Source organism: Exophiala viscosa (assembly GCF_022695815.1).
Source record: "Exophiala viscosa unplaced genomic scaffold EDD37scaffold_1, whole genome shotgun sequence".
In the NCBI taxonomy this organism is placed as follows: Eukaryota; Fungi; Ascomycota; class Eurotiomycetes; order Chaetothyriales; family Herpotrichiellaceae; genus Exophiala; species Exophiala viscosa.
The window spans coordinates 2,158,447-2,180,777 of record NW_026944353.1 but is presented as its reverse complement, the minus strand read 5'-3'; the positions used below and the strand labels follow the sequence as shown (position 1 = coordinate 2,180,777).

At 51.2% G+C, this 22,331-nt stretch overlaps 8 protein-coding genes across 8 annotated transcripts; 4 read left to right on the top strand and 4 right to left on the bottom strand.

Annotated features, from left to right (window-relative positions):
* Window positions 1–281: 281 nt before the first annotated feature.
* EDD37DRAFT_40860 (uncharacterized protein) lies at window positions 282–1,663 on the bottom strand. Its single transcript, XM_062812429.1, has one exon. It carries the CDS (start codon window positions 1,351–1,353, stop codon window positions 457–459), a length of 897 nt encoding a protein of 298 aa, XP_062675101.1. The 5' UTR covers window positions 1,354–1,663; the 3' UTR covers window positions 282–456.
* EDD37DRAFT_40868 (uncharacterized protein) lies at window positions 1,662–4,462 on the bottom strand. The gene is made up of 9 exons (XM_062812430.1): window positions 4,089–4,462; window positions 3,715–4,011; window positions 3,549–3,658; window positions 3,417–3,495; window positions 2,696–3,366; window positions 2,591–2,646; window positions 2,404–2,543; window positions 2,251–2,342; window positions 1,662–2,167 (listed from the first exon to the last, which is right to left on the bottom strand). Exons 2-9 carry the CDS (start codon window positions 4,002–4,004, stop codon window positions 1,971–1,973), a joined length of 1,635 nt encoding a protein of 544 aa, XP_062675100.1. The 5' UTR covers window positions 4,005–4,011; window positions 4,089–4,462; the 3' UTR covers window positions 1,662–1,970.
* A 311-nt stretch (window positions 4,463–4,773) lies between these two features.
* EDD37DRAFT_604112 (uncharacterized protein) lies at window positions 4,774–6,443 on the top strand (the record flags this gene model as incomplete). The annotated part of the gene is made up of 2 exons (XM_062814709.1): window positions 4,774–4,850; window positions 4,913–6,443. The coding sequence occupies 2 exons, from the start codon at window positions 4,774–4,776 to the stop codon at window positions 6,441–6,443; spliced, it is 1,608 nt and encodes a 535-aa protein (XP_062675099.1).
* Window positions 6,444–6,666: 223 nt separating this feature from the next.
* Window positions 6,667–7,882, top strand: EDD37DRAFT_40734 (vitamin-D-receptor interacting mediator subunit 4-domain-containing protein). The gene has a single exon (XM_062812410.1). It carries the CDS (start codon window positions 6,778–6,780, stop codon window positions 7,732–7,734), a length of 957 nt encoding a protein of 318 aa, XP_062675098.1. The 5' UTR covers window positions 6,667–6,777; the 3' UTR covers window positions 7,735–7,882.
* On the bottom strand, window positions 7,883–9,896 carry EDD37DRAFT_40739 (uncharacterized protein). Its single transcript, XM_062812411.1, has one exon. It carries the CDS (start codon window positions 9,569–9,571, stop codon window positions 8,030–8,032), a length of 1,542 nt encoding a protein of 513 aa, XP_062675097.1. The 5' UTR covers window positions 9,572–9,896; the 3' UTR covers window positions 7,883–8,029.
* Window positions 9,813–13,302, bottom strand: EDD37DRAFT_40725 (rab-GTPase-TBC domain-containing protein). Its single transcript, XM_062812408.1, has 3 exons — window positions 12,502–13,302; window positions 11,853–12,454; window positions 9,813–11,800 (listed from the first exon to the last, which is right to left on the bottom strand). Exons 1-3 carry the CDS (start codon window positions 12,826–12,828, stop codon window positions 10,054–10,056), a joined length of 2,676 nt encoding a protein of 891 aa, XP_062675096.1. The 5' UTR covers window positions 12,829–13,302; the 3' UTR covers window positions 9,813–10,053.
* A 452-nt stretch (window positions 13,303–13,754) lies between these two features.
* On the top strand, window positions 13,755–19,392 carry EDD37DRAFT_40714 (DNA topoisomerase II). Its single transcript, XM_062812406.1, has 2 exons — window positions 13,755–14,171; window positions 14,223–19,392. Exons 1-2 carry the CDS (start codon window positions 14,115–14,117, stop codon window positions 19,173–19,175), a joined length of 5,010 nt encoding a protein of 1,669 aa, XP_062675095.1. The 5' UTR covers window positions 13,755–14,114; the 3' UTR covers window positions 19,176–19,392.
* An 819-nt stretch (window positions 19,393–20,211) lies between these two features.
* EDD37DRAFT_40692 (uncharacterized protein) lies at window positions 20,212–22,120 on the top strand. Its single transcript, XM_062812401.1, has 4 exons — window positions 20,212–20,762; window positions 20,810–20,925; window positions 20,975–21,059; window positions 21,108–22,120. The coding sequence occupies exons 1-4, from the start codon at window positions 20,384–20,386 to the stop codon at window positions 21,986–21,988; spliced, it is 1,461 nt and encodes a 486-aa protein (XP_062675094.1). The 5' UTR covers window positions 20,212–20,383; the 3' UTR covers window positions 21,989–22,120.
* Window positions 22,121–22,331: the final 211 nt, after the last annotated feature.

The window sequence follows — 22,331 nt, the reverse complement described above, 5'->3', positions numbered from 1 at the left end:
GTACTCCCATCCGTTGAGCAAGCCTACGGGGTGCCTCTTGCTCCACGAAAGTGGTGAATGCTTCCACTATTCTGCGTGACAACAAAAGACTGTGTGGATTCCACATATGTATGGTCAGGAAGAAGTACCCCTGGGAAAATAAGTCTGAAAATGGCGAACCAAGCTTCGACGCAGTCTTCACCTAGTCTTCTCCGCTTGACTGCTAGGTATTGATCGGGACTCATCTTTTCAGCGAATGGACAATCAGTGATCGGACACGTTCTCTGCCGTTCATGCTGTGACCGGTCTTCCTCATTCTTGAAGGTTGCATAGCATGACGAGCAGTAATGCTCCGGCCGACGATGGACCCGGTATAGGTGTTGCTTCAGCCGAGCTATACTGGTCAGTATTTTGCTAGCGCACTTGTGATACGATGCTTCGGCCGGATTTGTGTTTCTCTCGGAATACCTCTCAGGATCATACTTGGCATGAGGACAAGCCAGAAGAAGTCGTTCCGTTGAGGAAGGGTCGACCTCGATCTCCCTGGGCCGGGGTCCTTTTTGGTCGCCGCCCTCCTTCAAGTTCTTCGTCGTCGTCGTCGCCGTCGTCCTGACTGGATCGAACTCTTTTCGACAAGGTCGTTAGCGATGTCCATTCGCTCCCGGATCCATAGCTCGTCTCGCCTTTAGAGGCTGTAATGGAAGCCGAGGAGATCGAGGTATCCGGACCGTCGGTCATCAGTGTTCTGGCTGTGGGCAGGAAGTCACGCACAAGACCTCGGACGAGTTCCGATATAGGTACGTCCGGATATCCCACACACTCGACATTAGACGTGTTGGGTGGTGAAAACGGCTCATTGATGAAGGATGCCTCCCCTTCAGACTCGACGGTAGACAACGTGGATATGGTACAACTGTCGCCAAGCAAAGGTTCATCGTCGTTGCTCGACGCCTCATCGTAGCGCGCCAAGCCTGCGAGCATATTATCATCTGGAGACGTTGGGTATGTCGGCTCAGTGTGGGGCTCATTCTGTCCACGACTCGAATAGCTCATTGATGGCTGCGACGATATATACACTGGCAACGCTGATTCTGGTTCGCCCGACGTGGTATGAGATGGCACTCGCAACAGCAGCGGCGGAAGCCCCCAAAACTTTGCACGGTTGCTCATAATATCATGGCGCATCCGTTCAACATCTTTAAGCTCGGTCACAGTGTCATATCGGATGCCAGTGCTACCCGCCTCCATAGGTCGTCGTTTTCCTTCGCCAGAGGTAGATGCGGTGACTTGTTGGGGATATAAGCTTGTCGAAGGCAGAGAATGAGCTGGTGTGAATGCTCTTTCCAGATCCATTTCTCCCATATTGAGCAACATGGACGACAACTTCACCCCTGACGTTGGCCGTTTCAGCCACGATTCCGCCTGAAATTTCACATTTGTGAGAAAGTCTCTGCGCCACCACGGGCATGCCCAAAGCTGACTGGATGGCACTGCAAGCGAATACGAGCATAGGAGACTTCGTACGAGTCAGTCAACTCATACTTTGAAGTAAATGTATGCCTTCCGCGAATGTCGGCGTGCATAAGCATAGACAGGACTGTCCTTTCCGGGGAGATAGATGGAGACCAAACCTTGTGCGACCAAACGGACAGACATAACATTACTGACGTTGCCGATGGGGTAGGGCACGGCCAAGACTGAGGTCACAAGGCTAGCACTGAACAAGGCTTCAAGGTATTACCCCTTGGCAGTCTAGTCTCTCTGTACTCCTGCGCGTCAACTCTTATGATGAGGTGCTTTGTGACACCTTCCCTAAGCCTGACGACCGTTCCAGTTGTATGCATTGATTTTACGAACCGGTCACTCTCATGACCGCTCCAGATTTGTCATTAACTTTCGACCACACTATTTTTGCCCTTCCAGTCTTCGAATAGAGCAACTCAACCTTCAACAAAAGACTCTCTTTTTGCAGTCCCATTGCTCAGATATCGCTATGCCCCTACTGTTCCATTCTCTGCACTATCGATGTCCCCTGCAACGAGGCCTGTCGGCACGTCATACGGATCAGGTATGGGGCCGCGGTGCATGCCAGGATGGTAGATGGACATCTGTGTGCCGTTCATGGCAGCCGGGAGAGAACCCGTGCTCAGGAAGTTCCTCATGATTGCCGCTGTGGGCAGGTCGGGCTCTGTTTGTGCAAGTCGCTGTCAGAATCTAGGTTGGGGAAACTTGTGAAGTCAAACCTCTGAGATTGAGCAGGGCAGGACTGACCGTTGAAAGAGACGTGGTCATCCCCGTGCCGGACCAGAAGGACCGAGTTAGGCGCCTGCTGCCACTGGAAGGTGGCTTTCTCGGTTGGGGTGCTGCACGGTACATCGATCAGTACGAAAAGTGTCGAAGGATCATCCCAAGATTTCTCCTTACGCAACGTCAAAATCTGCTGTGACTAGAAGCATGGGAGCTGTGATGTTCAGGGGCTCGAGTGGTGCAGTCGAATACGGCCAGCCAGCGCACCAAAGCCTGAACTGCATCGTCCCGGACTGGCCTATATGAAAAGTATCAAGCTACTGGAAATCAGTGGCGTATTCTTGATGTCTCGTGGAGTTCTTGCCTTCTCCATCGCGGCTAAATCTTGTTGAAAGCCGGCGAATGTGTTTTCGAGAATGGCTGTAGTATCCGCGTGAGCACAAATACACAAAGGGAGTCAATCACTTACTTATGTCACTGCAGATGATAGGTATACCAACGACTGCGGCTAAGGTGACAGAGGAATCGTCAGATCCTAGTGACTGTCCCTGTAAGAGAGCTTCGAAGGCTTCGAATATCTGTGGGAAATCAGGTTGGCCTGAAACGAGGTTCAAGAAATCATACTGCAGCTCAAATGCTGCAGAACTTGAACTGTTTTGAGCGGCTGCTACGATTTCTTGGTAAATCTGGATAGTTAGCCACCTCAGCAGGGGTTGATTGGCAAAGAGCTGCCGACTCACCTTGGGAACGCTGCCCTTCCCTTGGCTGTGAAAGGGGCAGCTGGCGTTGTTCTGGCAGTACGCGTCCGCACGAAGAAGTGCTCGGTTAACTGCAGCGACATCGTATTGTGACTGATTGATGATAGTCATGCCATGAGGAGAGATTGCGTCCAGGACAAATCGTCCAACATGTTCAGGATATTGTGATGCGTACTGGGCGACTCTGTAGGACCCGGTGGAGCATCCTAGGAAATGGATTTTGTCGTAACCCAGAGCGACACGGAGACTCTCAAAGTCCTGAACGCTCTCCCGAGTTCCCACGTGTTGGACTATACCAGGCGGCGTGCTCGCGTTGACAAAAGACTGGAACACAGCCTTAGAAGCTTGACGGAAAGCATCGAACCCTGACTGGTTTGTGGGGCTACACAGAATGTCAGCTATGGCCACAGGCATGAGGTCTCAAGGACTGACTATGGGTCGAGCAGTGGAACGACCACCTCGATTGATACGTTGAGTTCGTTGGAGCTGAAAGTGCCTCTAGTGTCCGCCACTAATCTGGGAGTTAGAGCTGACCCGGTAGTGCTGCGGAAAGAATGGTCGTACTCATCAAGTCAAACTCTAGAAGACCATTGAAGTCGGGTGTGGAGCTTGAGGTTCGATTCAATGCAGCCTTCCACGCCCATACTGCTGCAGCGTCGGTGCCTCCCGGGTTACTAGGCATAACTTTCAGAGTTGTTCCTGCAGGTTGTGTGAAATGGCTCAAACTCACTAAAAGATGACACCTTTTGGGTTTTTGGGGCGATACATGGCCAGACCAAGGGTTATATTGTTGGTGGGGCTGATAGGTCGTGAGTAGTCCATGGGTACTTCAAGTTGACCGCAGTGCAGAGTGGAAGGCAAGGCCGAGAGGTCGATGCCAGTGAGGTTGAGGGCGATGTCGGTGTCTGGCACATGTTTGCTGCAATCCACCCACCGTATCGTCTGGTTCGAAGGGAGAGCTGCCCCAAGCACTATGCCCCCGAGGGACACACATACAGCAATGTAGTAAGAGAGGATCATGGCGACACTTGAAAAGGAGTGAGTCGTGACGGTGGGTAGGTAGAAGGCACACAAAGTGGGCATGATCCAGATTCGAAGGGAGACTCATCATATATACTTGCTCGAGACCGTCCCAGCTATGCCATAAGCCATGAGCCTCGTCCTTCGACAGTCTTTGTGGCCGTGTAATATCCCGCATACCACCAATAACACAGGTGCAACGTGCTGTCTTAGATGGCGGCTTGATTGGTTCCCCCATCGCGCGACTGGTGAAAGTGGAAGTATTGTCGCAGTAGGGTCGGGCCGATGTCAATGACTCAGCTGCGAGAGCGTAGTCCCTCGATATTGTTTTCTTGTGACTATGAAAAGGGTAGATAGGTCATAAGAACTGGCGGCTGGAGTCAACCGGATCCCTGTCCAGATCTAAACCATCTCCACACAATTGGTCAGCTCGGAACGAAGATGTTTCAGCCTTGCCAGGCCGCCTCATCCCCGCGGTTTCGGGCTAGAACTTGACGACGTGCATATCAAAGTCAAACTTACGCCCGAAAGCTACTTCAGCTAGCAACGAGCTGCTGACCAGGTTCGGAATGGAGGGCGAGACTACAGCTGATAGAGTTCGAAGAGACATCTCTCATACCGTGTTGTTGCTCGGCGATCAAGCCTGGTCGCCTTGCTGTGGTATGGTGGTACCAGGCAGAACATGAACCAAATATAACCGACTCGAGTCGAATCATGATTTCTGTGAAGGTAGCTGGAGGTCGTGCTATACAAGTGTGTGCTGGTTGACATGGCAGACCAGGCTGGCTACACTGCTCCCTCAAAGCAAAGCCGGTCAAATGTGCGAACTGGCTGCATGGTATGCAAGTGAGTTTCCACCTTGGCCCTGTTCCTTCATTGTCTCTGTACTTATACATATCTGGGAACAGGACTCGCAAAGTCAAGTGTGACGAGTCGAGACCGTTTTGTGTAAGGTGCACATCGACTGGCAGAAAGTGCGAAGGTTACATTGACCCAACCCCAATTCAGAGAAGGCCGCTCTCTCCCAGATACGGGTACGCCGCGAAAGAGCTCAGCACTTACAGACCCTCTCTGAATGTCTCGGGAGATATCAGAGAATGTCGAAGCTTCCAATACTTCCAATCTCGGTCAATGCAAGCCATATCAAGCTATTTCGAGACAGATTTCTGGGGTTACCTGGTTTTGCAGATTAGTCGCGATGAACCTGCTGTGCACCATGCCCTTGTAGCGCTGAGCTCTTTGTATGAGATATACGAGTTTAACAGAGGTGAACTGGAGACCATCAACACCAGTGCCATCGGACCACGTGCAAGATTTGCTTTGCAGCAGTATACAAAAGCTGTGGCGCTGTTAACCCCGGACGTGTCTGGAAACCGGCCATCTTTGCAGAGTGTTCTGATCTCTTGTATCCTCTTCGTCTGGATCGAGTTTCTTCACAATGATCTTGACAAAGCATTGCACCATTTACAGGCTGGGCTCCGGATCTTGGATAACGTGCAGCGGCAAGCGAGCAATACGAGAATTGATCCATATGTGCCCCGTCTTTTCAGACGTCTTCACATTATGGGAAGACTTCACGGCAGCCCAACATCTGACTTCAATTCAGAAGTATACAATGGGCACATCAGTTCCGGACCTGACGTGCCGCACACTTTCGCCAGCATCTTTGAGGCGCGTGACTCACTAGACGCCAATCTCGACCTCATCTTTCGCTTCTTGCGTCGGATGTACAGTGCCGACTTCGTTGCCTTGACCATGAAGCATCATCCGTCCCCGGATCCGAAGTCACTGGAATGCACCGTCCAATACCATTTGAACAATCTTTCAAAATGGCAGACAGAATTCCAGAGGTGTTCGTCCCTTTTCGTGGACTCATCTGACAAGAGGCAGTCCGCCGGCGTCATGATACTCGAGCTCCAGTGCGCGTCCGTCACAATCATCCTGAAAACCTTACTCGAAAGCTCTGAAATGGTGTTCGATCAGTACAAATCGGTATTCGAGCGCATGGTGTCGCTGGCCGAGTGCCTGATCCACAACAGCGAGTGCAGCGGGCCCCAGGCCCTCTCTTTCGATTTTGGCGTTATATTGCCTCTGTTTTTAGTCACGTTGAAATGCCGGTACCTCGGCATCCGCAAGAGGGCAATAGCGCTATTGAAGCAAGCACCGGACCGTGAAGGCATCTCTCACCGCGACAGCTGTGTCGCATTTGCGGAGTGGAAAGTACAAGTCGAGGAGCGTGGCCGTGAATCCTTGCCAGAGTTGGAGCCATTGCCAGAATTCGCCAGGATACACAGTGAGCGCTTGGGGACAGCTGTTGTGAACGGAAAGCAGGTGTCGACGGTGCGGTTTAAGAGGGGCCCAATGGATCGTGCCGGACAGAATGAGTTTGAGGAGGAAATCAATACGTGCCTAGATCCAAAAATGGGGGAATTCCTATAATTCAGATGGAGGATGTCCCCTCCTTACGTCGACTGTGAAACGATTTCAGGGTTAGTAGCCTTCGTTGAACGCATAGATGATGAGAAGCAGGAGGGAAGAGAAGCATGGGAGCGAAAGAGGCGATCATGATAGACGTCAAGAGTCGTGGGGCGCCCAGCCACTAAGTTAAGCATACGAGCATGCCCGAAGTCTGAGGTGCACGACTGGCTAACCTCCAGGGCAGTTTTGCGACATCACATTTACACGAGACCTTACTGTACATAAAGCTGCGCTACCGTACTAAGTCAATTTGATACCAGGCTGCGGACTATCGCATGGCCTGCAAGTACTCAGCATGGAGTTGGCCGTCCTCGACCCTCTCAACTCGCTCGAATCCCATCTCAGTGCCCTCATAACGTCGCTCACCCAAACAAACACATTCGCGAATGCTCCTCAATTCGCCAAAGACCTTGTGGCCGACGATGACAGCCTCGCCGCAGCCCTGAATCTCCTACAGCGACACCAACAGAACTACGCTACTATCCTCAATCTCCGCGCCGAAGTTGCAGAATTACAAAATGAGCTCAAAGACACCGTCCGCCGCTGCGTCGCTCTCAGACAGGATATTCTTGAAGTCCAACCTTCGATTTCCACAGCCGATTCAGACGAAGAAGACGATGAAGAGACGAGACCTTCAGAGATAGACTACCACACACTGCTGGCCTTCGCGGCACGTATAGGCAAACACAATGCGACAGCTGCCCGTGAGGCCGAAGCAGAATCTGTGCGAAGGAAAGTCGCTGCACAGAGGGACAAGACCAACGGACTTACAGATAGTAATGCTGAGAATGCGACTGCCGAAACAGAGGCTGAGGTGGAACGAATCAACAACACTGTAGCCCAGACCCGAGCTCAGATGGGCATGGCCTTTCCTGATGCCAATATCCTACGGGTGGGCGCGTTGGGTCAACTACAACTATTCCGGGAGCGGCATGCGCAAGGGGCTGGTGCAGATGAAACTGTACAAGCAGAACTCGATCGAGAAGTAGAGAGGCTGGTCAGAGCGAGCGAGGATGTCGCTGAAGAAGACGTGCAAAAGACGGAGGAGCAAAATACTGAAGAAGGGACGTGGTTAAGTCCGGAGATGAGTAAACGCTCTTTGCCAGGGCATGAAGGAGCGGCAGGACAATCACACCAAGCAGCCAGCTTGCAACAATCCCAAAGTCGACCTGGTGGTGCTGCGCCAGCACAGGCGCCGAAGAGAAAAGTTGGTCTCGATTTCCCTAGTAGTGATGAGGAAGACGATGATTGAATGACACTACACGATTGTGATGAAAAGGCTGTTTGTCCTGGCCCCCAATACTGTACAAGAAGAGAATAGTCCAACACTTTTGGCCGCTCAAGCTCGCAGAACCTAGCTACATTCTTTTCACTGATGGAGCGTCCATCAACCGATATCCTGACTGGATGACGTCCCTCATATCCAAGCTCCGCCGTACAAATCTCACAAATGAATTGATTACAGCCTGTCGGTCTCCACAGCAAAGCAGTCTCAATTCCAACTCCGTTCAGTCGAGACCAACAATCCTCCATCAGCCTCTAACCAGTTACATGTCGTCGTAACCAGTCCAAATGTCCGGGTGTCGTGAAGTACTCGTACGTCTAGTGACCGGTCGATCCTGGCTGTCCTGCACATTAGTACGCTGTTGCTGAGAGCGGCGGCTTGGACTCCACTCCTCGTCAGACTCCTCTGATGCCTCAGACGGCGTTTCACTACTAATGATGTCTGAAAGGCTAGGAGAGTCGGCAGATTTTGGCTCCTGCATTGGTGTGTCTTCATGGTCTGACCCAACCGTACTCGGAGTCGTAGCGTCCAATCGTCCAGATTTCGCATCTTGGTCGTTATCGTACTGCACTTGTTGAGTCTCAGTTTGAGGTTGCTGGTGGACCCGAACCACAGGTGTACTTTCCAATGGAATGGGAGATGGAGGCGCTGGTTCGAGTGCTGTCTGCTTTGTGGTTGCGAACGGCTTGCCATCCACAACTTCGACCGTTGGCTCCTGCGTCAGACGGATTCTCTTGCTAGGACTCTCCTGTTCAAGTGCGGAAGGGGTAGCATCTCTCTTGCTATTGGGACCAACATTGGGTGCTGGACGAATCGCCGGAACCATCGGCTTGCGTCGAAGCTTATCCTGCTGGAGTATCTGTAGGATGTTGGCTCTTGCATCCATCGGAGGTGTTGGTGCAACAGCATTCGCATAGCGAAGTTTGCTCGGCGTGACTGGGCGTCGTGGTCGGAGGTCTGCGACAACTTGCCGAGTTTGACTTGGAGGTTGAGTCGCCGGCGGAGGTGGTTGGTTTATCACTTGGTAAAGTGCTCGGGTTGCTAGTTGGGCACCCAATCGATGAGATGCTTGCTGGGCTGCCTGATGGTGTGCTTGGCGAAGGTCCCAGGGACCAGGGCTTCTGTTTAGGCTTCCATCTGGCGGGTAACCTCTCAGAACTCCATCTGGCGGGTAGCCTTGGAATCTCTGCAGCAGGGTCGGTTTCTGCGGTGATGCTTGCTGAGGCTCTTGGTGAGCAGGATCGCCGACTGGAGTGCCATCTGGCGGACAGCCTTGAAAGCTCTGCAGCAATGTTGGTCTTTGCAATGGGCCCTGCTGAGGTCTTCCTGTACCGTGATCTAGGTTGCTGCCGCTGCTGCTACTATGCGCAATCAACACCGGGGCGCGTGCTAGGTTGCGATAGAACGTGCGCTGCTGTGTTTCGGGATCTTGAGGGTCGGGATAGACTGGGGCGCTTGGCCGTGTGTGCTGATTGGGAGATTGAATGGACTGTCCTGCTGATAGTGAACTCGTTTGTTCATGACGATTCACTTCCTGGTACAGCCGCAACTGTTTCTCTCCCTCCTCTTTGATCCACTGAGCATATGCATAGTTCTGACGTTCAGTTTCGTAGCTCCGGTGCATGGTCGTGTCCGATTCTGGGATATGTATGGCTCGGCCGCAATAGGTCATGATCTGTTCAGGCTTCTTTCGTGATGGTGTGGAGAGCAATTCGGCCAAAGCATGATCCTCAAGGCTTTGTACTGCTGAGAACAGGGTAACACCCTGCTTCGGTCCGGACTGTTCTATGATGTCGTCGGCCATGGGATCCTAAGTTGTGGCGTCAGCGAAGACAGTTGAACAGTGATGCAGATCTGAAAATTGAGTTGGCTGAAGAATTGGAACGACATTTTGAATTGCGGCGGCCAGTGAAGTGAAGTAAATTTGACTTTGTCTCGAGCACTTGTTGTGGTATCTGCATGCATAAGGTGAGGTAGAATCACGACGCGATCATCGTGTTGGACCTGGTGGGCACCTGCTTGTCAATTTAGTGAAGACTGGAACCTGCGGCAAGGCTGCGGAGAAAAGGAGAGAGCTGCAGGCCAATTCCTGACGAAACTTTCGGATCCCAGATAGTCTGAATTCGCACTGTATCTCAAGACACATTAAGTCCTCTCAAATGCTGAATATCGCTACCAGGGGCATTGCCCGCTGAACAAGAAACCGTCATCAAGAAACGAGAGTCATAGATGGCTATATACATTCACGAATTGAAAAGCTGTGTGGGGGTTCAAACTCCCAGGTTCTCACGAACCTCGTTTGCCCCAACCGCTGAAGAATCCACCAGTGCTTGCTGATGCGATGTGTGTCGGTTTCGGCGCCTCTTTGGTGCCTGGACTCGACGCAGAAGCATTGGAAGCTGTAGGTGAGTCGCCCGCACTTGCACGTGCTGATGGCGACGATGTCGATCCCGTCAAAATCTTCCGAAGGGCATCCAGCTTCCCCTTTGTCTCCTCCAATTCTTGTCTTGCAACGGCCTCAGCCGTCTTTGCATTGACCAGCTCGAGCAGAAGCGCGTCATTAGCGACCGGCTCGTGGTTGTCGGTCGCAAGAAGAGCTTGGCTGTTGAGGCTGCTAGATCGCTTTGAATATGGCCCAGCACTTGACGAGCGAGCCTGCTCTGACTTCCCGAGCTTCAGCTCTCGAAGTCCGGACCCAGTCCTCTGGGGAGGAGGCATCTTAACCTCCGGGAATTCAGTGACTGGAGTGTAAAGGTCTGCAGGTGATTCTGGGACCGAATTGTTCCGAGTCCGGAGGTCCGAAACTGTTCGCTCCAGCCGCTGTTTCTCCCGATGCGCATCCTGTATCCGGGCTCGAGCGTCGCGCAAGTGTTCCTTGAGCGCGTTGTGTTCAGCTTCACGCTCATCAAGACGTCTCGTGAGTTCACGGCATTTGGTGACTTCAGCCTCGTGCCGCTCCTTCCATTCCGACACATCATCGCGGAGTTGATGCTTGGACTGAGCAATAGAAACCCGCTTAGAGCTCTTTTGACAGAATTGCTGATCAGCCTGCTCCAGAATCGCGTCGACCTCGGCATCTTCCTCGGCAGTTTCATCGCCGGCCAGTTCTCTGATCTCAGCTGTTTGTATACGCAAATGCTCGAGCAAAGTCCGGCTGATCTGGCGATCTTCTTCGCGCTCCTCCCGCTCTCTTTGGAGCTCAAGAGCAAGCTCGGAATGTTGACGTTGCACCTTTGACAATTCGGTGAGTAGCCCCTCAATCTGGTGGTGCAGGTCCCGGTCATTTGTATTCGATGTAGACGTGGACGTGATATCTACCATTATCACACTAGACTTCGAACTTGTGTCGTCGGAGACGTCAGTTGGCGCTGTACTAGCCTCGGAGGCAGATGTCTCCACCGAATTGACGGTTGATGTGAGACTCTGGCCGGATGACGATTTTCGCATAGAGCTCCCAGGAATTAACAGACTCAAGTTGGCGGATCGAGAAGGGGCATGTGTTGCGCCAGCCCAGAATCTTCCGAGAAAAGAGGCTGCGGAACTTGCAAGTGACGGAGCCGCCATCAAGTTCTGTGAGAGTTTGAAGTCGGTTTCCAACGCCTGAAGAGATTCCTGGCTCACTAATCCAGTGAAAGACACAAAGTCGATAACGAGGTCGTCCGCATGTTGAGCGTAAGTATCCCATAGGCTCCTTGAAAGGAGGAATTGCATGACGTCCTCGAACTCAATAAATGCCATGAGCTTCTTCTGGTTGCGCTGCATCAAAGACAGAGCGACACGCATCAAGGTCTCCGTTGCTCCCTCGGACAAAATGACGTCGTAGATGCGCAGCAACATAGGCAGAGGACATGTGACTGCGAAAAAGGATAGAAACCACTGGGAGACGTAAAGTGGCTCAATTTTGAGTGCTTCGAGATGAGCAGCCAGTTCGGGTAGATGGCGTGTCAGAAGCTGTTGAAACTGGTAGATGCGTAGATGTAGTCCTGAGAGATCGGGTAGATAGCACGATCGCAGGTCGTAATGCTCCATCAGTCTGTGTCTTGGTCAGCTTCACAAGGGAACCAGAGTGGTTCCGCAGGACATACCTCACTAGGACGCAGAATGCTTCGGACTCGCTCATGTGCATGAGAAGTGGTCCTACAACAAAGCCAAGTCCTTGACAGTATCCAATCTGTTCATCGTAAAGGCTGAAGGCTTTCAACACTTTCCCAAGCATTCGTTGTCCTTCACCGTCCTTTTCTCGGAACATGTCAACATTGGGAAAGCTTCTCCCTACGTCTTTTCCAATCAAAGCATCGTATGGGCTTGGTTCGGTGGAAAGCCTTTGATACTCGGAATGCAGCACAGCATCGTGTGCACGAGCAATGCTGGGCCACACAACACCTCTCAGTGGTGGCGGAACGCCTGCTCGGATCTTATTCGAGGTGAGTGTAGGAAGGCGCTGAGCCGTCTGCGTGTAATCTTGTACCAACGCTGCCCAGAACTCCAATTCGGTCATTGGAGGAGCCGGCAACATAGAGTATCGTAGAGTTTGGCGCTGGGGTGCATCGACCATTCGTTTCAATTGTTGTACAGAAGGAGGACGTGTGTTCTTGCGAGGACGGGCAGAGGTCGCAATGCCAGCTTTCGGATCGACTGCTAGGGCTGCATTCTCCTTCTCTAGTCGGGCCAACAGAAGAGCGTTGGACTATCATTGTCAGCTGCTGCCGAACGCCCAATAGCATAGAAACTCACCTCGTCAGTGGCATCATCTCGGGCTTCTTGTTCTTCCGTCTTTTCAAGGCCTTCCCAATCCACTGTATTCATAGAGATAGAGCTGGCGGACGTTCGGGAAGATGATACGCTAGATCGTGGAGACGAAGAAGTGCTCTGACGCACTGAGGTGCGGGAGGAAGCATCGAGTTCCTCAGTCTCTGGCTGTAGTTGAACGTCGGACAGTCGAACACTGATCATTGAGCTTCTTGGAAGTGGGATGTTCTCAGGTTCGATGGCGGTGTTTGAATCGAATAATGTTTCCTGGTCTTCTTCAGGATATGAATGCTCCACGACTTGCTGCTCCATGGTCGACTTCGGCCGTGCCTTTATGGAAGGGCCACTAGACGAGGCGGGGAAGGGTTTGGAGGCAGGTCCGACGTAGGGCAAAGGAGTGAGCCCTCGGCGGAGGTTGGATTTGCAACGATGATGAAAGGAAGGACTGCTCGACAGGTACGCCAGCGACCGTGCGAGTGGACAGTGTGCAAAGCCAACTCAAGGAGTGTGAGTAGGCAGTGGGAGGTAAGGAATGAACGTCGTCGCAGATGATCAAAGCAACGGATGGCAGAGGAAGCACAGTTCGCAAGGTGGAATGGAAGGTGGGCCGCGCTTCAGGGGGTGTTGTTGAAACTCGTCATTTGGGAACTAGCCCGTCAAACTCGCCCATCCAATACTGATTGACTATGCCACCCAGCAATTTCGGTTCATTACAGACATGATCTAAACATGTCTACGATCGTCATTGAGGGTCTTCTTCAGGTCTTGCTAGAAAGTCTAGATTTATGCTGTGTATAGAACAGTTAAGACTGGACTCTGCAACTGCAAATACCAGTGAAACGCGTGTCGCGATTGAGACTGAATGTGGGGATTGTCAAGCAGGAAATCAATGAGCCACCGTCTGCAGCAAACACGCCTACGTCGTATGGTGCACCAATGGAAGTAGAGGTCTGTCGGCGATGTCTTGATAGAGATATTGATAGGTATAACTTAATAAAGATACAGCAATTCAGACTTCTGTCATGACAGAGTTGTGCCGTTGTAAGGCGACCCAGATTCAAATAGTTCAGGGGTACCAAGAGAAGCCTCGGTTCACCCGTTCCTCGAACGATCAACCATATACCAATCATACGGAGGCATTACCAATGTCGTTGCATGTCCAGAAGCACTCTGCACTATCACGTCTAGGATGTGCCTATCGTGCTTGTTAATTACCATCCTCCAGGTTGTCGTGTAACATCTCATAAACCAGGTAGAGGCTACTTTGATGAGATGAAAGTGGCCGAATGAGGCTAGTCCCATACTTACCATAATAGGCTTAGCTTGAAATGTCGCGTTTCGAGTTCGCGTTTTTCCGCTGCTCCGGCTGACCTTCCTCCTTCAGGATTTACGACATTGTTGTTTGTTGTTCTTCGCGGTGCAATTGTTTACCATCCTACAACCGATCTTGACCATTGCGCATGATCATTGAGTAGCAACCTCTACGGCAAACGTACACCTTGGCCCTTCGCCTCATGCGCGAAGTGGTCCTCCTTTTCGAAAGCCCTGTTCCTGGGCGCTCCTGAAACCGAAGTTCCAACCCTCCTCCATAGATCAGGATGGACAGTTCCATTTTCGATGTGGACGGTGGCAGCTCGGACTTTGAGCCAGTTACTGTGCGGTTTCTCTGAACGGCGCTTGTTGCATATACTGACCATGGCGTGCAGGCAGCGAAGCCCAAGGCTGTTACGAAACCCGCCGCTCCCAAAGCCGCCGTGAAAAAGACTACCGCGCCGAAAGCGAAACCAGGCCCGAAACCAAAGACCACAGTACCGAAGAAGCGCTCTAAGAAAGACGCAGAGGATGAAGACCCGGAGGATGACGATGTCAACGTCTTTCAGGACGAGTCCTTACTAGAAGACACTCCGCCGCAGGCAAAGAAAGTCAAACCCAACCCGCTTAAAGGTAGTCACAAAAAGCCTTTGGGAGATCTTGTCAATGAGGCTATAGGAGGAGATGGCGCGAACGACTCCCCACAACCACAAAAGAAGAAGCGCGTCTCAGAACAATACCAGAAGCTTACGCAATTGGAACATATTATCAAGAGACCTGACACTTACATTGGTTCGGTGGAACGTACCGAGAAGCAGATGTGGGTATACAACACTGTTCAAGATAGCATGGAGTTCAGAGAAGTTTCCTATGTTCCCGGAATATTCAAAATCTTTGACGAGATCCTGGTCAATGCCGCCGACAACAAACATAACGATAAGAACATGGACGAGCTTCGAGTCACAATAGATCGGGAGAAAGGTGAAGTCAGTGTCTGGAATAACGGACGAGGTATCCCCATCGAGATCCATTCCAAAGAAAAGATCTACATTCCCGAAATGATCTTTGGACACTTGCTTACTGGTTCGAACTACGACGACAATGAACAGAAAGTCACGGGTGGCAGAAACGGCTATGGCGCCAAGCTGTGCAACATCTTCAGCACAGAATTCTCGGTCGAGACGGCGGATTCCGGGCAGAAGAAGAAGTACAAGCAGACCTGGACCAACAATATGTCTCAGATGGGCAAAGCCAAGATCACAGACTCCAAGGGCGAGGACTTTACCAAGGTCACATTCAAGCCGGACTTTGCAAAGTTTGGTATGGAGGCCATGGATGACGATCTCGAAGCACTCTTCAAACGTCGGGTTTATGACCTTGCTGGAACCTGTAAAGGCGTTGCAGTCAAGTTGAATGGCTCGCGGCTACCAGTCCGAAACTTCAAGAAGTACATTGAAATGTACACAAAAGCAATCAAGAAGGAACGTGGCGAGGAAGCGGCCAATGACAACACTGAGATCATCACAGAATCGCCCGATCCCCGGTGGGAGGTAGGGTTCACAGTGTCTGATGGCTCTTTCCAGCAAGTCTCATTCGTGAACTCCGTCGCCTCAACATCCGGTGGCACCCACGTCAACTACGTGGCAGACCAAATGGTTACCCGACTGATGGAAATCGTCAAGAAGAAGAACAAGGGTGGTGCGACTCTGAAACCCAACCAGATCCGCAATCACATCTTCATCTTCGTCAATGCCTTGATCGTCAACCCAGCCTTTACGTCGCAAACCAAGGAGCAGCTCACGACCAAGCCTAGTCAGTTTGGCAGCAAATTTCAGGTTTCAGAGGAATTCATGAAGAAGATTGCAAAAACCGAAGTCATAAACAACATTCTCCACTTTGCCCAGCAAAAGGCTGATCAGATTTTGAAGAAGTCGGACGGCAACAAGCGCAGCCGTATCAACAATCCAAAGTTGACCGACGCCAACAAGGCTGGCACCAGAGATGGGCACCAGTGCACTTTAATCCTCACAGAAGGTGATTCAGCCAAAGGTCTCGCAATGGCAGGTCGATCTGTCGTTGGTCCAGATCTCTTTGGAGTGTTTCCTCTGCGAGGTAAACTCCTGAACGTTCGAGATGCCTCAATTGATCAGATCTCCAAAAATGCTGAGATTCAAAACATCAAGAACTTTCTGGGTCTGCAGCATAAGAAGGTTTATACTGACACTCACGGCCTCCGTTATGGTCACTTGATGATCATGACCGATCAGGATCATGATGGCAGTCACATCAAGGGCTTGTTGATAAATTTCTTGCAAGTGCAATTCCCCAGCTTGCTCAAGCTTCCCAACTTCCTGGTCGAGTTTATTACCCCCATCGTCAAAGTGTACAAGGGTGACCCCAAGAATCCTTCTCAGGCCCGCGCTTTCTACACCATGCCAGAGTACGAGACATGGAAAGAGGCACATAAGCACGAACGAGGCTGGGAGCACAAGTACTACAAGGGATTGGGAACGAGCACGACTGAGGATGCTCAGCAGTATTTCAATGATCTTGACAGACATCACAAAGAGTTTGATACCATGAAGGATGAAGAGGCTTCCCTGATTGAACTTGCCTTCTCCAAGAAGAAAGCGGACGAGCGAAAGGAATGGCTCCGTCAATTCAGACCGGGAACTTACCTTGACCACAACATCGAGAAGATCACCTACACAGATTTCGTCAACAAGGAGCTGATCCTTTTCAGCATGGCAGACAATATTCGGTCTATCCCTTCTGTTGTCGATGGCCTAAAGCCTGGTCAGCGTAAAGTCATGTACGCATGCTTCAAACGAAATCTAAAAAAGGACATGAAAGTGGCAGAGCTTGCGGGTCTGGTCAGTGGCTTGACAGCCTATCACCACGGTGAAGTGTCCCTTCAGCAGACGATTGTCGGCCTGGCTCAGACTTTCGTGGGATCAAACAACCTCAACCTCCTAGAACCTTCAGGCCAGTTCGGTACGCGAAACCAAGGAGGAAGTGACAGTGCTAGCGCTCGTTATATCTTTACGCGGCTGTCTCCTTTCGCCAGAAAGCTCTTCCACCAAGCTGATGAGCCGCTGTTGACTTATAATACCGACGACGATCGTTTGATTGAGCCTGAGGTCTATGTTCCCGTGGTGCCGCTGGTCCTCGTAAATGGTGCCGATGGTATTGGGACGGGCTGGAGTTCGTCCATTCCAAACTACAATCCTGAGGACATCGTCGACAACCTCAGACGACGAATGGCGGGCGAGGAATGGAAGCCGATGCAGCCATGGTTTCGTGGATTCAAAGGTGAAGTCAAGGAGACCGCTCCGGATCGTTTCCAGTTCAGCGGTATCATCCATCAAAGTGGCCCTACTGAGGTTGAAATCACGGAACTGCCAATCAGAGTCTGGACCCAGGACTTCAAGGACAAACTTGAGGAGATCATCAAGGCTGAGAAGGTTCCGTCTTTCATCAAGGACTACAGAGATTACAACACTCACGACCAGGTGCACTTCATCATTCAGATGGACGAAAAGCATATGCAGACAGCGGTCGACGAAGGTCTAGTTGAAAAGTTTAAGCTAAACAGATCTGTGGCGACTTCAAACCTTGTTGCCTTCGATCCTGAAGGTCGCATAACGAAGTATGCCAATGTCGAGGCCATCATGGACGAGTTCTACAGCTTTCGTCTCCAGCTGTATGCTAAGCGCAAAGAATGGCTGCTGCAAGATATGCAAAAGGATCTTAGACGTCTCACAAATCAGGCCCGGTTCATCCAGATGATCATCGACAACAAACTCAACATCTCCAAAAAGAAGAAGAACGTCCTCATTGCAGAGCTCCAGAAACTCGGCTTTGATCCATTTCCAAAGACCAAAGATGCCACCAAGGAAAACGAGATCCTTCAGGCAGGGGACGATGAAGAAGCTGAAGACGACTCTACCGATGCGAGCTCCTATGACTACCTCCTAGGGATGGCTTTGTGGTCATTGACCCAAGAACGTGTCGAGAAACTGCTGAAGCAGATAGGTAACAAGGAAGAAGAGATCGACGTACTGATGAAGAAGTCGAAGGAGGATCTCTGGCAACACGATCTTGACGAGTTTATCGCTGAATGGAAATTGCAGCTGGAAGAAGAGCACAATCGGAAGCGCAATGCCCGAAAAGGACGGCGCGTTTCCAAGAAATTCGCAACAGCTGCCAACTCCAAGAAGACCATCAAGAAGCGCAAAGGACTGGGTGATGCTTCTGACGATGAGTCTGACTTTGAGCAATCTGCCCCCAAGCCAAAGAAGAGTGCGCCAGCAGCAAAGGCAGCACCGAAGCAGAAGTCCATTGCAGCGTATGTTGCCCCGAAGCCAAAGACCAATGTGTTAAAGAACGCAATGGAGCAACGCAAGCTGTATACTGATGGTTCCAGTGACCCCGTTGAAGAGCCAGAAACTCACGAGGCTCGTGCCAATGGTGCTATTATGAGTGTCAAGGAGGATCCTGAGATGAAAGAGGCTGCTCCGAAGCCTGCGAATCGTCAAGCCCGAGCTGTCACAAAGAAGCCTACCAACTATGCTCTAGTTAGTGACTCGGAGAGCGACAATGGAGATGGCTTGCTCGCCGACTTGGGTGACATGGTCAAAGGACTCCCAAGCAAATCAACTACGGACAGTGGGAGCGAACCAAGAACCCTCTTCTCGGCTTCGGCGTCTCGTCCTAGCAGCAGTCATGGTTACAAACTTCCGACGAAGCCAGCTCCAAGGGACGATGGATCAGCAGACGAGACGGACTATAAGATGCTAGCGCCGCAGTCATCTCCCAGACGTTCGATCATGGTCACCACCAAGGAAGACACCAATGGGGTCGAAGAACTTGATGATGACGTTGCCTCTGTGAAGCCTGTAAGCAAGACTGCACCAAAGAAGGAGAAAGATATCATGGACCTAGGCAGCGACAGCGATGTGGTTTTGCCCAAACCAAGCAGGAAAGCTCCGGTCAAGAAGGCGCCCAAGGACAGCCAGCCCCAAGCCAAGAAGCCAGCAGCGAAGAAAGCAGCAGCGGCTCCCAAGAAAGTCGAACAGTCTCCCGTGGCAAAGGCATATGCGAAACGCTTGGCCAAGAAGAAGGTCATAGATTCCGACGATGAAGTGGACGCACTTGCGGATGACATCTTGAAATCCCCTTCAGCGTCCGATTCAGATGCGATCGTGGCTCAGAAGCCGGCGCCTAGAGCTGCAAGACGTACTGTGGCTACGAAGAAGGCGGCACAGTACACCTTTGACGACGATGAGGAGGACGGTGGTAGACTTGAGCATGACGAATCATCGGCGGCGTTTTCGGAGAGCGAGTAAGGATTGGATTCCATGGAACAGTGCAGCCTGATCAGGAAAATATCTGTGGCACGGCTCCGACGCCTTGTGAATTGGTGCATAGGCAGGCAAATAGGTTTGCACGTATTCTCGTTGAATCTTGCTGCCCATGGTGTGGAGAGGCCACACGAAAAGCTGCGTTCATGATATGTACGAGGTATTGATGTCACCGATCAATCGTGATTAGTATGCCCTTGGAGAAATAGCTGATTTGGGACGCTATTCGGGTACTTTCATCAATTGTACAACCAGTCTTCGAAGAAGATTAGTATCTTGGTCAACCCTTCATGAGGCACACCGTCTGCATTACTTGGACCGTGTATATATCCGACTTGCACAGTCTGATAAGAAATAGTTCTTTGTCTGTTCACGATGGAGCGCAAGGCTGACCAATGAGCGTTAGGCTCCTGTGATACTCACCACGGCACACTCCCGTCTACCGCGGGTCGACGGGCAAGAATCAGTCGGATACAGCAAAATGGCGAGTCAAATATCCATGGTGTTTCAAATCGATTGGCTTGGTAGAGATAGAGAAGAATACCGGCCGACCGTCCCGCACCATGGAACCCGCTTGCAGTAAGCAAAGAGTCCTACTATCCTCAGCTTGACGCCCAAGAGTTTATGATGTTTCACTCACAGAAAAACCTGTCTCTTCGAGGCGCACATCGGAGCAGCTGGCAATATCTCATATGGAACAAGGTTTCAATGTCCTGATGAACAGAGTCTACTTGCATGATAATTCTGAATCTGGCCGTCATGAAGATGCTCCAGGCTGCGCCATGCCGGCTGTTGAGAAAGAACCCCTTCACCGCCCATTTGAGAGTCAGTCGAAAGTCATATCGCATGCTCTCCTATTCGCCGAAATTGCATGTTCAAGATGAGGATCTCTTCGCCTCCCATTACGGCCAGACTGGATGCCTGCCTTAGCATCAATCGTCGTCTTAAGCGGTCAAAGAAGAGACTACGCTCCTTTGCTTGCTGTCTTTGAGACTGGCCACCGGAGTGGAGCTGTGAGTGCTGTCCCATAGACCATCCTGCAGTTTGTGAATGCCCAAGCTTTGTCTCAACACAAGGACAGATTGCTGTTTGTTGAACAGATCAAGCGCGAGACTTGGTTTAGGCGAATACTTGAGGTCTGCCACTGCCGAACTTAAGATCTCTCCGGTCACCACGAAGATCAAGTGCAAATCATGGCCGAAATCCGATCTCTACTGAACCCAGTGATGGATGATTGCAATCATGACAGCAATGCTGATAGCAACGACGATGTTGTTACTCAAAGCAGCCATACCTCAACCGACACTGCTAGACGGGAACGGGAGCACGGCCACGACAAGCCCATGCGAAAGAAGCAGAAGGTCTGCAAGGATGCTGCACTCTTCAAGGCCGACACTATTCGAGGGGACTGTCGATACCCACCACATGAGGAACAGGACGAAATGCTTGCTGCAAAACATCAGATGTACGAAGTCTATCCCGTGGGCCAGATTACAGCCTACCCCCGACACATACCGTACAACAGTGGGAAGAAGTTGTTCTGGGAGAAGACGGGCAGGGAAAGCTTCGAAGGTGACGAAGCGAAAAATCGTGGTCTTGCCACTGCTAATACTGAATAGTGTTTCAATATCAATTCAAAATCCCCGGTGATTCAACCACGTACACCATGATATGGGACTACAACGTTGGACTGGTTCGAACCACGCCGCTGTTCAAGTGCGGAAACTACTCAAAGGTACAAGTCGTCCTACGAAATCACAGGAGGCATGGCTGACCGACAGTAGACGACTCCGGCCAAGATGCTGGCTCGAAATATTGGATTGAAAGAACTTTGTCACAGCATCACTGGGGGAGCTCTTGTGGCACAAGGTATGATGATTCAGTTGCACTCATGTACTCATGCTAACCGTCTGCCAGGTTATTGGATCCCATATGAAGCAGCAAAAGCTATAGCCGCAACCTTCTGCTGGCACATTCGCTATGCGTTGACGCCTGTCTTTGGCATTGACTTTCCAGGCATCTGCCTTCCTCCTGGCCACAAACATTTTGGTTCCATGCAGATCGATCCTGAAATTACTAAGAGATGTGCTTTGCAAGCTCAACACTATCGGGAGATGGAAGGACAGTTAACACCAGCACCGTCAACAGCACCAGGAACACCACCAACCCCATCTAAGGGAAAGGCTGCCTTAACGTACAAGAGAATCATGCCGAAGCCTCCCAATGCAACCGACTCTGCCAGTGAATCCTCGGCAGACGTAGGCTATGAGGACAAATACCAGCTTTCGTCTCCCTCACCTTCAATTACTTTCAGCAGTCCTTGGTCCGCAGTCAACTCTCCTCGCTCACCATCGCCTAAAGTGGCATTCAGGAACCCGTGGTCCCCAGCAACCACCGCTCGCTCAGACTCTCCTCAGTCTAATTCACGCAAGAGAGGCCGGCTGGCAGAGCCTCCAAGATCTCACACAGAGCTTGACCTCCTACCTCCGCCACGAAAGCCGTTGTACCCACTGGTCGATATCATGCCAGCTCAGACTCAGAACTCACTTCCTACTCCTCTCCAGACACCGTGTACCCCCGAGATATCTCCAAAATCAGGTTCGGGGTTTCTCCGCGATAGCGGCAACTACAATGCTTGCTCGGGTGATGACATGGCACAGCGAGGTGAAAAGAGCAAGGGCGATGGTTCGGATGGTTTCACTGCCACACAAGCTGCGTATACTCTGATGCAATTGGGAATGCGGAAAGATGAATTTCAGCGACAGCCGAAGTCACGCAAACGTCGTGCGTCAGCCTGAGAAATCGAAAAGATGACAAGGTGGGCTTGCGAGATGGGGTGTTTTTGATGGGAAACAGCCATCTGAGGGCTTCATAGAATCTCCCTAAGTTGTGACGATTGATATCACACTCTTGTTGCTTCTCAATGCGACCGTCGTTTTCGAGTAAAATTGCACCTTCCTCGTAACCTACCTCCTGGTGTGCTGGATAGGCTTGGCTGCTCTTCTTCGCCAGGCACTCACCTCATTCCTTCCCCCTTTACTTTTCTCTCTTTCTTTCATTTTTCATCCGACCTTCATTCTTGTTTCCTTTCATCTTCCAGCTTGGTCACTTGCTTGATGTGGCTTTTGTATCTTTCCTCCG